The 15,024-nt window shown below is 46.3% G+C and overlaps 1 protein-coding gene across 1 annotated transcript; it reads right to left on the reverse strand.

Moving 5' to 3' along the window:
• Positions 1-7,791: 7,791 nt before the first annotated feature.
• LOC123062054 (FCS-Like Zinc finger 8) lies at positions 7,792-9,984 on the reverse strand. Its single transcript, XM_044485383.1, has 3 exons — positions 9,711-9,984; positions 8,308-9,041; positions 7,792-8,219 (listed from the first exon to the last, which is right to left on the reverse strand). The coding sequence occupies exons 2-3, from the start codon at positions 9,000-9,002 to the stop codon at positions 8,099-8,101; spliced, it is 816 nt and encodes a 271-aa protein (XP_044341318.1). The 5' UTR covers positions 9,003-9,041; positions 9,711-9,984; the 3' UTR covers positions 7,792-8,098.
• Positions 9,985-15,024: the final 5,040 nt, after the last annotated feature.

A 15,024-nucleotide genomic window follows, 5' to 3' on the forward strand; every position in this document is an offset into this window, starting at 1 on the left:
CATCAGGCAAGTCCACCAAAGTCCATACTTTGTTCTGATATATGGATCCTATCTCGGATTTCATGGCTTCTAACCATTTATCGGAATACGGGCCCACCATTGCTTCTCCATAGCTCGTAGGTTCATTGTTGTCTAACAACATGATATCTAAGACAGGATTACCGTACCACTTAGGAGTAGTACATATCCTTGTCGACCTACGAGGTTCGATAGCAACTTGATCCGAAGCTTCATGATCACTATCATTAACTTCCTATTCAACAGACGTAGGCACCACAGAAAACATCTTTCTGTGTTGCATCACTCTCTGATTGAAGTAAAGGTTCGACAACCTCATCAAGTTCTATCTTGCTCCCACTCAATTCTTTCGAGAGAAACTCCTTCTCGAGAAAGGACCCGTTCTTAGCGACAAACAATTTGCCCTCGGATATGAGATAGAAGGTATACCCAACTGTCACCCTTGGGTATCCTATGAAGATGTGTTTGTCCGCTTTGGGTTCGAGCTTCTTCGGCTGAAGCCCTAAGCATCGCATCCCCAAACATTAAGAAACAATAACTTTGGGTTTCTTGCCAAACCAATGTTCATATGACATCGTCCCAACGGACTTAGATGGTGTCCTATCTAAAGTGAATGCAGCTATCTCTAACGCATAACCTTAAAATGAAAACGGTAGATTGGTAAGAGACATCATAGATCGCACCATATCTCATAGGGTTCGATTACGACGTCTGGACACACCATTACCTTGTGGTGTTCCAGGTGGCTTCAACTGTGAAACAATTCCACAATGTCTTAAGTGATTGCCAAACTCATAACTCAGAAAATCCCCTTTTGATCAGATCGTAGGAACATGATCTTATTGTTATGATGATTCTTAACTTCACTCTGAAATCGCTTGAACTTTTCAAACATTTCAGACTTGTGCTTCATTAAGTAGATATACCTATATCTACCCAAATCGTCAGTGAAGATGAGAAAATAGCGATATCCACCGCACGCTTCAATTCTCATTGGATCACACGCATCAGTATGCATGATTTCAAACAAGTCACTTGCCCGTTTCATTGTACCTGAAAACAGGGTCTTAGTCATCCTGCCCATGAGGCATGGCTCGCATGTGTCAAGCGATTCAAAATCAAGTGACTCCAAACATCCATCGACATGAAGTTTCTTCATGCATCTTACGCCAATATGACATAAGCGGCAGTACCACAAGAAAGTGGTACTATCGTTATTAACTCTACATCTTTTGGCGTGAACATGTGTATTACTACGACCGAGATTCAATGAACCATTCACATAGGGTGCATGACCATGAAAGGTATTATTCATGTAAACAGAATAACCATTATTCTCTAACTTAAATGAATAACTGTATTGCAATGAACATGATCTAATCATATTCATGCTCAATGTAGACACCTGATAACATTTATCTAGGTTCAATACTAACCCCGAAGGCAGATGGAGCGTACGATGGTGATCTCATCAACTTTGGAAACACTTCCAACACATCGTCACCTCGCCCTTAGCCAGTCTCCGTTTAGTCCGTAGCTTTTGCTTCAAGTCATCAATAATAGCAACTGAACCGGTATCCAATACTCAGGTGCTACCAGGAGTACTAGTAAGGTACACATTAATAACACGTATATACTTTGTTGAAGTTTCCAGCCTTCTTATCTACCATGCATTTGGGGTAATTCCGCTACCAGTGACTGTTCCCCTTACAATAGAAGCACTTAGTCTCGGGTTTGGGTTCAACCTTGGGTTCCTTCACTGGAGCGGCAACTGATTTGCCATCCATGAAGTTTCCCTTCTAGCCCTTGCCCTTCTTGAAACCAGTGGTCTTGTTAAACCATCAACACTTGATGCTCCTTCTTGATTTCTACCTTTTGCGGTCTTAAGCACCACGAACAGCTCCGGGATCAACTCCATCCCTTGCATGTCATAGTTCATCACGAAGATCTAGTAGCTTAGTGATAGTGGCTAGAGAACTCTATCAATTACTATCTTATCTGGAAGTTTAACTCCCACTTGATTTAAGTGATTGTAGCACCCAGACATTCTGAGCACATGCCCACTAGCTGAGCTATTCTCCTCCATCTTGTTGGCAAAAGAACTTGTCAGAGGTCTCATACCTCTCAACACGGGCATGAGCCTGAAATCCCAATTTCAGCTCTTGGAACATCTCATATGTCTTATGACGTTCAAAACGTCATTGGAATCCCGATTCTAAGCCGTAAAGTATGGTGCACTAAACTATCAAGTAGTCATCAGGATGTGTCTGTCAAGTGTTCACAACATCCACAGACGACATTGTAGGGGTTTGCACATCGAGCGGTGCATCAAAGACGTAAGCCTTCTGTGTAGCAGTGAGGACACTCCTCGGACTACGGACCTAGTTCGCATCATTGCTTACAATATCTTTCAACTTAATCTTTCTCTAGGAGCTACAACGTGAGCTATTTATCTACAACATATTTGCAAAGACAATTTAGACTATGTTCATGATAATTAAGTTCATCTAATCAAATTATTTAATGAACTCCCACTTAGATAGACATCCCTCTAGTCATCTAAGTGAAATATGATCCAAATCGACTAGGCCGTGTCCGATCATCACGTGAGACGGACTAGTCATCAACGGTGAACATCTCATGTTGATCGTATCTTCTATACGACTCGTGTTTGACCTTTCAGTCTTCCGTGTTCCGAGGCCATGTCTGTACATGCTAGGCTCGTCAAGTCAACCTAAGTGTATTGCGTGTGTAAATCTGGCTTACACCCGTTGTATTCGAATGTTAGAATCTATCACACCCGATCATCACGTGGTGCTTCAAAACAACGAACCTTCGCAACGGTGCACAGTTAGGGGGAACACTTTCTTGAAATTATTACGAGGGATCATCTTATTTAAGCTACCGTCGTTCTAAGCAAATAAGATGTAAAACATGATAAACATCACATGCAATCAAATAGTGACATGATATGGCCAATATCATTTTGCTCCTTTTGATCTCCATCTTCGGGGCTCCATGATCATCGTTGTCACCGGCATGACACCATGATCTCCATCATCATGATCTCCATCATCGTGTATTCTTGAAGTTGTCTCGTCATCTATTACTTCTACTACTATGGCTAACGCTTTAGCAATAAAGTAAAGTAATTACATGACGTTTAAGTTGACACGCAAGTCATAAATAAATTAAGACAACTCCTATGGCTCCTGCCGGTTGTCATACTCATCGACATGCAAGTCGTGATTCCTATTACAAGAACATGATCAATCTCATACATCACATATATCATTCATCACATCCTTTTGGCCATATTACATCACAAGGCATATGCTGCAAAACAAGTTAGACGTCCTCTAATTGTTATTGCAAGTTTTTACGTGGCTGCTATAGGTTTCTAGCAAGAACGTTTCTTACCTAAGTGAAAACCACAACGTGATATGCCAATTTATATTTACCCTTCATAAGGACCCTTTTCATCGAATCCGATCCGACTAAAGTGGGAGAGACAGACACCCGCTAGCCACCTTATGCAACTAGTGCATGTCAGTCGGTGGAACCAGTCTCACGTAAGAGTACGTGTAAGGTCGGTCCGGGCCGCTTCATCCCACGATGCCGCCGAATCAAGATAATACTAGTAAGGGCAAGTAAATTGACAATATCGACGCCCACAACTGCTTTGTGTTCTACTCGTGCATAGAAACTACGCATAGACCTAGCTCATGATGCCACTATTGGGGATCGTAGCATAAATTTAAAATTTTCTACGCATCACCAAGATCAATCTATGGAGTAATCCAGCAACGAGGGGAAGGAGAGTGCATCTACATACCCTTGTAGATCGCTAAGCGGAAGCGTTCAAGTGAACGGGGTTGATGGAGTCGTACTCGTCATGATCCAAATCACCGATGATCCTAGTGCTGAACGGACGACACCTCCGCGTTCAACACACATATGGAACGGAGATGTCTCCCACGCCTTGATCCAGCAAGGAGGAAGGAGAGGTTGAGGAAGAGAGTCCAACAGCAGCACAACGGCGTGGTGGTGATGGAGTGACAGTTCTCCGGCAGGGCTTCGCCAAGCTCACGCGGAGGAGGAGAGGTATTGGAGGGGAGGGACTGCGCCAGGTTCAAGGGGTTGTGGCCGCCCTCCCACCCCTCCACTATTTATAGGTGGGGAGAGAGGGGGCCGGCCCCCCTTAGATCCCATCTAGGGTTCGGGCGGCGGCCAAGGGGGGAGGAGTGCCTCCCAAGTCAAGTGGAGGCCCTCCCCCTTAGGGTTTCCCCTCTCCCATGCGCATGGGCCTTGGGGGGGCTGGTGCCCTTGGCCCATTAAGGTTAGGGCGCCCCCCTACAGCCCATGCTGCTGTATTGGACGTGGTGATACATTTTCCGGACCTCCGGACCCCTCCGGAATCCTCCGGAACCTTCCGGAAGCTTCCTGGTACAATACCGGAAAAAAAACCGAACTTTTCCTGGAACCCGAACAACAACTTTCCATATATAAATATTTACCTCCGGACCATTCCGGAACTCCTCGTGACGTCCGGGATCTCATCCGGGACTCCAAACAACATTCGGTAATCACATACAAGTCTTCCTAATAACCCTAGCGTCATCGAACCTTAAGTGTGTAGACCCTACGGGTTCGGGAACCATGCAGACATGACCGAGACAACTCTCCGGCCAATAACCAACAGCGGGATCTGGATACCCATGTTGGCTCCCACATGTTCCATGATGATCTTCACGATGTCGAGGATTCAATCAATCCCGTATTCAATTCTCTTTGTCCAGCGGTATTGTACTTGCCCGAGATTCGATCGTCGGTATCACGATACCTTGTTCAATCTCGTTACCGGCAAGTCTCTTTACTCGTTCCGTAACACATCATCACGTGATCAACTCCTTGGTCACATTGTGCACATTATGATGATGTCCTACCGAGTGGGCCCAGAGATACCTCTCTGTTACACGGAGTGACAAATCCCACTCTCGATTCGTGCCAACCCAACAGACACTTTCGGAGATACCTGTAGTGAACCTTTATAGCCACCCAGTTATGTTGTGACGTTTGGCACACCCAAAGCACTCCTATGGTATTCGGGAGTTGCACAATCTCATGGTCTAAGGAAATGATACTTGACATTAGAAAAGCTTTTAGCATACGAACTACATGATCTTTGTGCTAGGCTTAGGATTGGGTCTTGTCCATCACATCATTCTCCTAATGATGTGATCCCGTTATCAACGACATCCAATATCCATGGTCAGGAAACCGTAACCATCTATTGATCAACGAGCTAGTCAACTAGAGGCTTACTAGGGACATGGTGTTGTCTATGTATCCACACATGTATGTGAGTTTCCTATCAATACAATTCTAGCATGGATAATAAACGATTATCATGAACAAGGAAATATAATAATAACCAATTTATTATTGCCTCTAGGGCATATTTCCAACACGAGTCTGCCTGAGGTTGAGATTAGGCTGAGTGAAGATGTACTTGAGACTCTTGTGGTCAGTGAAGATGTCCACTTTTCTTCCCAATAAGAGATGTCTCCAAGTCAAAAGAGCATGCACAACTGCCGCCAACTCGAGGTCATGAGTGGTAGTTCTTCTCGTTGGGCTTCAACTGGCGAGAGGTATAAGCCACAACTTTCTTCTCTTGCATCAACACTGCACCAAGACCTTGAAGAGAGGCATCACAGAAGACCTCGAACGGTTTGGATTCATCAGGAGGAGTCAGAACTGGAGCAGTGACTAATTTCTCTTTCAAGGTGTTGAAAGCGATGTCACATTCTGGAGACCAAACGTACTTCACGTGCTTCTGGAAAAGGTTTGAAAGAGGCTTCGCGATCTTTGAGAAGTTCTCAACGAACCTTCGGCGGTAGCTTGCGAGACCAAGGAAGCTGCGGAGTTGCTTCACGTTCTGAGGTGGTTCCCAATTCACAATTGCAGACACCTTCTCAGGATTCACCGCTATGCCCTTGGCAGAGATGATATGCCCAAGATAGAGAACCTCATCGAGCCAAAACTCGCACTTTGAGAACTTGGCGTAGAACTGATGTTCTCCGAGCTTATCGAGCACCAAACGCAAGTGCTTGGCATGATCTTCCTTGTTCTTCGAAAAGACCAGAATGTCATCGAGGTAGACCAAGACGAAGTCATTTGTGTAGGCGTTGAAGATGAAGTTCATCATGCGAGAGAAAGTCAGAGGAGCGTTGACGAGGCCAAAAGACATGACAGTGTATTCATATGAACCATAGCTTGTTTTGAAAGTCGTCTTGGGAATATCTTGCTCACGAATTCGAATATGGTGATAGCCCATACGGAGATCAAGCTTGAAGAATACTTGAGCACCTTTGAGTTGTTCAAACAGCTCGTTGATGTTGGGAAGTGGGTACTTGTTCTTTATAGTCTTCTTATTCAATGGACGGTAGTCAACACAAAGTCGGTCCGTTCCATCCTTCTTCTTCACAAAAAGAACTCCACAACCCCACGGAGAACTAGGTCGGATGAGACCCATTCGCTCTTGAATATCGAGTTGCTTCTTCAGCTCCTTCAACTCTTCCGGTCCAAGCTTGTAAGGACGTTTGCAAACAGATTCCGTGCCAGGCTCAAGATCGATGACGAATTCAACTGGCCGGTGCGGAGGCATTCCTGGAAGCTCTTCTGAAAAGACGTCTTGATATTCACAAACGACTGAAATTTGAGAGATGGCATCCAGTTCACCCTTCTCATTGAGAGAAAACAGACGGATGGTATCATCACGAGCGGCAAAGACAATTACATGCTCAGACGAATGAGTCAATTGAATCTGCCTGGCTGCACAATCAAGCTGAGCCTTGTGCTTAGAAAGGCAATCCATTTTGAGAATAAGATCAATATCCGAGTCACCAAGAACCGTAGGAGAAGACAGAAGCTTGTAGTCACCCAAAGTGATAGTAACATCCGGAACAATGGAGTTAGCATTCATGCGCCTACCGGGAGAGACAACTGCTATCGGTATAGGCAAAACTTGCAAAGCCAACTCTACCCGGAGGAAAACTGAAACGACCCTTGGGAAAAGAAGTTGGTGATCCTTGTTCAAGATCCTGATGACAAAATATCAGGTGATACAAGAGTTTTAGGTGCTACCATGATACGGGTTTTCGTGAGCCATTGGATGAGAGATGTAAGGGTGACAGCCATCCTTTTGGACTTGCACGTAAATATCAGATTCTGGAAGCATTTTTCTGCAAAGTTGCAGGAGCTCTGTTTGTGGCCGTTGGTTGTCTGATCGAACGGTTCGAGGGAGTTCGTATCACGGGAGCATCTAAGCTCCCGTATCACCTGCAGATGCTGATATGCTCAAGTCGCAAGCGATGAATGACGCTGACGCTGAAGTCAAGAGTCCTCCATTCTCCTTTCTCCGGGCGCATTGGATACCCTTGGCGTTTTGCCTGTAGCACTCGTACTGTAGGCTTGCCTACCTGCGCCCGTCCTTATGTCGATGCAACATGGTACTGTAGCTTCGCTTACACAGGGCCCTCCTGCTGCTGCGACGGCTACAGCACAATGAATGGCAAAGCTGGTGATAATTGCACTGCGACTGTAGTTAGTGCCTCTGACTACCCACCAGAGCAGAGCATCATACTGTACTGTAGTTTTCACTTTTACCTTTTCCTCAGGAGAGCAGCAGAGAGCAACAATGGCTCTCTATGATGCACAACTTGCAGGAACAAACTCGGATGGCCACAACTTGCAGGATTTTTAAAAAATATATAAGAGGGTAATATAATTGATTGATTATAATATATTATGGCACATCGATATCTGAGTATTTCTACCAGTCTTGCAGCCAAAAAGGAATACTCCCAATACCCATGAAAATGGTCCAGCCATTGCGCTATGGCAGACACTGGCTAAATCAAAACCTCTCCATTCATACAAAAACCAGAATGAGAAGCGTTTTTCTCCCTCCCTTCCCCTGCTGCTGAGTCCTACCAAGTTCCAAACCAAAATAAAGAAAGAACAGACGCTTTGTGGGCAACGCCTCCTCGCCACCACCACTAGCAACATCAAGCAATCTTCACCAATGCAGATCAGCAGAGGAGCCGCCGGAATCCAGCACCATGAGCTCCACCTCCACCTCGTCTATCTCCTCCTCCATGCAGCACTTCCTGCACTCGTTGCTGCAGAACAACTCGCCCCTGCATTCCAAACCCAACACAAAACTCAACAACTGAACAACACACCATATCACATCAGATGGAAGCAAAAAATGGTTTCAGTGCTCACAGATACATGAAGGTATCCATGTCCTCTCGCAGCCGCTTCCTGCAGTGGGAGCACGAACCAGAAGCGGCGGCACCAGCAGCCGGCATCGACGGCCATGACGGCTCCTCGATGGGCTCGATGGTGAAAATCGGCCTCTTGGAACGCACGCCGTTGGGCACCTCCACCGTCTGGCCTTTCAGGATGTGCGTCGTCCTCGGGTTCGGGCCGTGCTCGATCACGCAGGTGTACTCTTCATCTTCACAATCACATTGAACGAAGCCTGTGTTCTCCTTCATGGCGGCGCCAAGGCCAACCGAACCGGTCTTCTGACACGACGATGCATCATCGGCAGCCACCTTTGGCAGCCCAAGCTCGAGAAATGGCTTGATGGATTCAAGGAACGAGTTCTTGCCGCCAAAGTGCAACGAGCCCTCGTCGGCGGTGAGGGCATCGACAAGGCCGAGACCGACTCTCGGGGAGCCGGTTCTGAGCTTCAGAAGATCAGCCTCGATGCCTAGCAATCCAGTGGGCTTGAGATTGGTGCCCAGAGTGTTTGACGACGGCAGGTTCTTGAAATCCAGAGGAGAGGTTGGGCTCCAGACTGAATCAGGGTCCACTGCGTTCAGGCCTTTGCTGCTCAGCCGCACAAAGAGACCAGGCACCCTGAAGAATCCAATGCTCCTCTGCGCAAGGCTCTGATCGGCGCAGTTGTCCATGGCTTGCTCTTGAGGAGCACAGGCACTAGCAAGTTGCCTCTGAAACAGTCAAGCGGTTTGTTTTTTAGTATCAGATCAGTCAGCAGTGAGTGACGAGAGCAAAGAAAAGTTCAGATAAATTTCAGCTTTTGCTTTTACTCATATGGGTCAAAGGATCAATCAACCAAAGAGAACAAAAGAACGATGATTGATTAACCGGGTACATGATTTTTTTTAATGAAAACTAACAAATTGCCTGCCGGCTCCAAGCACAAACATCTCATCCTTGCAAATTCAAAAAGCAAGACCGAAAACTACACTCACTTGAAGAACATGGTGAAGGTAAGAAAACAAGAACACCAAGCCAAACGGATAAACAGCAGAAGCTCTTCTCTCCCCAATCTTATTACTCCCAAATCCCAACGGCTGCTTCAACAAGGATTTACAGGAATGCAGCAATAAAACTCCGAGCTCCATAACCTGGCACTGCGACGGCCACGAAAGGGAAGGTCGAAGGCGGCATTACCACCGACCAGAAACCATCTGACACGAATCGCGGCGGAATCAAGCAACCAGTAAACGAAAGCCGTCCAATCTGAGGCCAGGACTGGGAAACTAACCAAGAACCGCAAAAACTTCCGGGCCAAACATACACAAATCTAGAAAGCGCGGCGGCATCTTTTCCACTCAGGGAGAGTAGTAGCAGTGGGTGGGACGGTGGGTGCGTACCTCGCGGTCGATTCGGCGGCCGGGCGGGGATGCGGCGGCGCCCCTCCTCGCGCGACGGGACTAACAAGGGCCGGGGAGAAGAAAGGGGGGGAATGGGGTGGGGGAGGCTTCCGGGGCACTCTGCTTCTCGCTCTAGTCTAGACTCGCTGCCGCTCCGTGCTTTCCATGTGGTTTCTCGGGCGTGCTTGCTGGTGTGTTTATGGGGAGAAGACAAGTGTCCTCGGCGCGGACACGCAGCATGCAAAAGCAACGGGCGGGTGCGGTGCGGTGCCTTCTCCGGGGCTCCTCGCCTCTCTCTCTCCCTCTCTCCCTCTCTCCTAGTGTAGTGCAGTGGTACCTACTATTTTTGTTCTCTCTTCTCCTTTTGTTTTTTTCTTCCTTTTTCTTTTGTGTTTCCTGGAAGGCACTCCAGTGCTGCTCCATGTGACTATTTCTACTTTTTGGAGAACATTAACTCGGGTACGCCTAAGTTTAGCGACGTAATGGTGCTGGCTTTATTTTATTCTACGTCGACAGTTTACTTCATCGGTTAACTTCGATGACATTGGAGATGCTTTCGGTTATGTTCTCAGATGACTTTATCCAGTGCTTCCGGACCTTCTAGGTCCTGCTTTAATAAGAAATAATAAAATAAAATAAAGTGTTTTTATTTGAATTATCTCTTGTTGATTTTAATTGGGTGTATCACTGTATTTGCAAAAAAATAATGTATCACTATATGTACTCTTGTAAAAATGTCACTTTTTGTAGCATCTTCGTTTATACTCTCTCCGTTTCTAAATATAAATCTTTGTAGAGATTTCACTATGAACCACATACTGATGTATATAGATGCATTTAGAATGTAGATTCATTCATTTTATTCCGTATGTAGTTTATAGTAGAATCTCTACAAAGATTTATAGTATTTTTTTTTGAGAATCTCACAAAGCTTTATTACTGAATCATAATGTTCATAGGTACAAAAAGAAGATCGCCGGGTTGTCCTAGCCAAGTGTGTCGGCCAAACCCTAAAGATAACGCATGCTTTGCGAGATTATGGGCCTCCGTATTGGAGGTCCTATATTCATGAGTAAACGAACATGAAATAAAGGTAGTTGCTCTAGTCTTGATTTCCTCGACAATGGCTCCAAATTCTGCTAAGCTTCCCTGTCTGATTGCATCTACCACCACCTTGCAATCGGAGGCAACAAGTAAATGGTTGATATAGAGATCTTCTAAAAGTGCTAATGCCTCCCGAACAACTAGTGCTTCTAGCACTTGGGGGTTGTGCAGTCCTCTGAAAACGAGAGCTGACGCTCCCATGAACAAGCCTCTCTCATCCCTGCAAACCACACCAACTGCGCCAAACGTACCTGGGCGTGACACGGCCGCGTCCACATTGAGTTTGTAGTAATCTGTTGGTGGTGGAATCCACATACGGGGTCGTGGTACTGCTATCCCATGTGCTTCCTCCTTCTTCTTCTTCAAAAACTCTATGTCTGATAAGTAAGCTTTGATGAAGTTGTCAGTGGCAAACGGAGTCTGGTATATATCCTCATGTATAGCTTTCCGTCTTGCACTCCAAATCGCCCATAAAGTAACAATCATCAACTGAAATTGCTCCGGTGGAAGAGAGTCATTCATGGCAAAGAGCCACAGCCGTGCGTCAGGTTCTGAGGTTGCCCACATGTGCTCGACCATCTCAGCTTCTGAAAGTGCCCACACACACCTAGACACATTACACTCCAGCAAAGAATGCCGCCAGCTATCCTGCCCTCCGCATAGGGAGCAAGCACTCGTAGTGGCCATATGACGATGGTTTAGGACATCTCCCGTAGGGAGTGAGTGTTGCGCCAAACGCCAAGTGAAAAAGCGCAGTTTCGGTGGCACTGACATGTTCCATAGCGAGTTCCACCCCCTCATCTCATGTTCAGAGTTGGAAGGATCCTCCCTTTCCTCCAGCCATGCCTCGCGCCCAATCTTGATCTTGACAATCATCTTATAAGCTGACCGTACAGAAAAACGCCCCCTTGGATCATCATTCCATGCCCAGAAATCGTCCACACGCCGTGTACAGAGCGGTATTTGCAAGATCGCCTCCACATCAATGGGTATGAACACCTGTCTAAGCAAGTCCTCTCGCCACGCAGCTCTAGTGTGGTCGATCAGATCAGAAACCAGTTGCGGTGGGTCAGCAACTAAGGAGGCCACCGGCTTCATCATTCCGTCCCTTGGGATCCAACTATGTTGCCATATGTTCGTGGTAGTTCCATCACCAATACGCCGGATAGCTCCTTGGGTGATAATATCTCTCCCATCAAGTATAGATCGCCACACCTGAGAAGGATGTGGACCTAGTTGAGCTTCAAGGACTGTACATTGTGGAAAATATGATGCTTTAAGGATTTGTGCACTAAGAGAGGAGGGATCATTCAATAATCTCCAAATTTGCCGAGACAAAAGTGCCAAGTTGAAGATTTCTATATCCCGAAAGCCAAGTCCTCCCAAACTTTTCGGTCGGGTCATCAAATCCCAAGCTACCCAACATGGTTTCCTCTTGCCTCTCTTGCTCACCCACCAAAATTGACGAATGAGTGACGTAATGCTTCCACAAAGGCCTCGAGGTAATCTGAAGCAAGACATCGAAAAAACTGGTAAAGCTTGAGCCACAGATTTTATGAGAACCTCCTTTCCTGCCACTGATAAAAGTTTCTCCATCCATCCCTTTATCCTTTCCCAAACTCTGTCTCATAAATATTTGAAGGTGCCATTTTTGGACTGTCCAACATCGGTCGGCAGACCCAAATACTTTTCACTCAAAGACTCATTCTGCACATTAAGTATATTCTTTATCTCCACCCTAAGGGTCTCCGGGCATCCCTTACTGAAAAATATGGACGATTTATCATAGTTTACCCTTTGGCCCGAAGCCAAGCAATATGCATCAAGTAGGTTTGAAACCTCATTTGCCCCCTGGACACTAGACTTGAAAAGCAGCAGGCTGTCATCTGCAAACAAAAGGTGGTTCACTACCGGAGCCGTGGGCGCCACCTTTATGCCACCGAGCACTAATGACTGAGAACTGTGTTTTAAAAGGCAAGAAAGGCCCTCCGCTGCAATCAAGAATAAGTAAGGGGAAATAGGATCTTCCTGCCTGATACCCCTGGAAGGTGAGAAGCTCTCTAATCTTTCTCCATTAAACAAGACCGAGAATGAAATAGAAGTGATCATGCTCATAACTGTATGGATCCAATCTGGTGCAAAGCCAAGCTTAACCATAATTGCCTTTAGATAAGGCCACTCTAGTCTGTCATATGCCTTCATCATATCAAGCTTAAGTGCACAAAAGCTGTTTGTCTTGGATCTGTTTCTCTTCATGAAGTGCAAACATTCATACGCACAAATAATATTATCCGTGATCAACCTCCCGGGAACAAAGGCTGATTGCTCCTTTGAGATAATATCTGGCAATATCAACTTCAATCTATTCGACACCACTTTAGAAGCTATTTTATAAATCACATTGCAAAGGCTGATAGGCCTAAACTGGGTAAGTAGAGTGGGATTTTGTACCTTGGGTATCAACACGAGTACCGTATCATTAATGCTTGCAGCAGTCTCCTCTCCACGGACGATCCGAAGCACCACTTTAGTTACTTCATCCCCACAAATGTCCCAGTGGCGCTGATAGAAGTGTGCAGGAAAACCATCTGGCCCCGGTGCCTTCGTAGGAAACATCTGAAATAGGGCCTGCTTTACTTCCTCATTTGTGTAAGGAGCGCAAAGCGAAGCATTCATCTCTGGTGTCACTTTCCGAGGCACATGTTGTAATACATCATCTACCCCCTATACACCTTCCGTCGTGTACAAGGTTTTATAGAAATCTGTCACAAGTTGTTTCATCTCAGCCTTGTCCTCTACTCTTATACCTAGCGCATTGTGTAGAGCTCGAATCATATTCTTCCTACGCCGCATATTTGCTCTCATGTGAAAAAATTTTGTGTTGCGATCACCCGCAGTCAGCCACTGTATGCGCGATCTTTGTCTCCACATTAACTCCTCCCTATGATAGAGCTCAACCAGTCGTTCATTCAACTTTTGCTCAAGGTGATTTGGAGCAGTCCTAGACGGAACACTCCGAAGCCTCTCTAGCTCCGCTTTTGCCTTCTTGATCTCCTTCCTAACACTTCCAAAAGTTGCATCCTCCCATGCCGAGAGGTTCTTTGACAGAAGCTCCAATTTTCTGTGAATCCCCTCAACTCCTTGATCCGCTTGCAGTTCGCTCCATCCTGAGCTAATAGTGTCACGCCATGATTCATGTGACTCCCACATCACTTCGTACCGGAAGCTCGGTTTAGGGCGTGGTAAAACCTCTTCAAACTGTACGAGTATTGGTCCATGATCCGAGGACGCCGAAGTTAAGTTTGTAACCTTGGCCATAGGGAAAAGCGCCGCCCAATCAGCTGTGGCCATCGCTCTGTCAAGCCTCACGCGGGTGTAGGATCCCCCGATCACTTTTTTCTCAAAGGTCCAAAATCTGCCATGATAGCCCAAGTCCATCAACATGCAAACGTCAACCGCATCCCGGAAACCTTGTATTTGTGCATTACTCCGATTACCAGCTCCCTCATGTTCATCCGGACGTAAAACTTCATTAAAATCGCCCAAACACAGCCAAGGGAGGTTGCTAAAAGACGCCAACCCCTTTAGGAGATCCCATGTTTGGTGTCTCAGTTGTGTCTGGGCCTCGCCATACACGCATGTCAACCTCCATGGGTCTTTCCCTTCCTCTACCACCTTTGCATCAATATGATAAACAGAATCACCCAAGATCTCAACATTTATTGTATTATTCCAAAAAATCCCTATTCCTCCACTTCTTCCTTGACTATCTATCGCATAGGCATTATCATAGCCCAAAGTGTTAGCTAAAGCTTCTACACGTGCACCCTTTACTTGAGTTTCAACAATACACAACACGGTAGGGGTAAATTTCTTCGCAAAGTCGCGAAGCTCATGAACTGTCGCGGCTTTACCCGCGCCGTGACAGTTCCAACAAAATGAACTCATTGCGTCCGGCGGCACTCCTCGGAGGAGCCCGCCGATCCATCATACTGGTCCTTGCCACGTTCCACTCCATCTGTCACCATACTCGGTGTCCCTGCATCAGACAGCTCCTTAAACAGGGCTCCTTTATTGCCAACATCTTTCTTCCGTCGCTTCACCTCTTTCCTTGGAGACACATATACAGGCGGCATCGGTGGAACCCCGTCCGGCTTTCCAGAGATTACAAGAGCTGTAGAGCTCACTAGGACCATGTCCCCTTCTCCAT

This window comes from Triticum aestivum, chromosome 3A (assembly GCF_018294505.1).
Source record: "Triticum aestivum cultivar Chinese Spring chromosome 3A, IWGSC CS RefSeq v2.1, whole genome shotgun sequence".
Classification (NCBI taxonomy): domain Eukaryota; kingdom Viridiplantae; phylum Streptophyta; class Magnoliopsida; order Poales; family Poaceae; genus Triticum; species Triticum aestivum.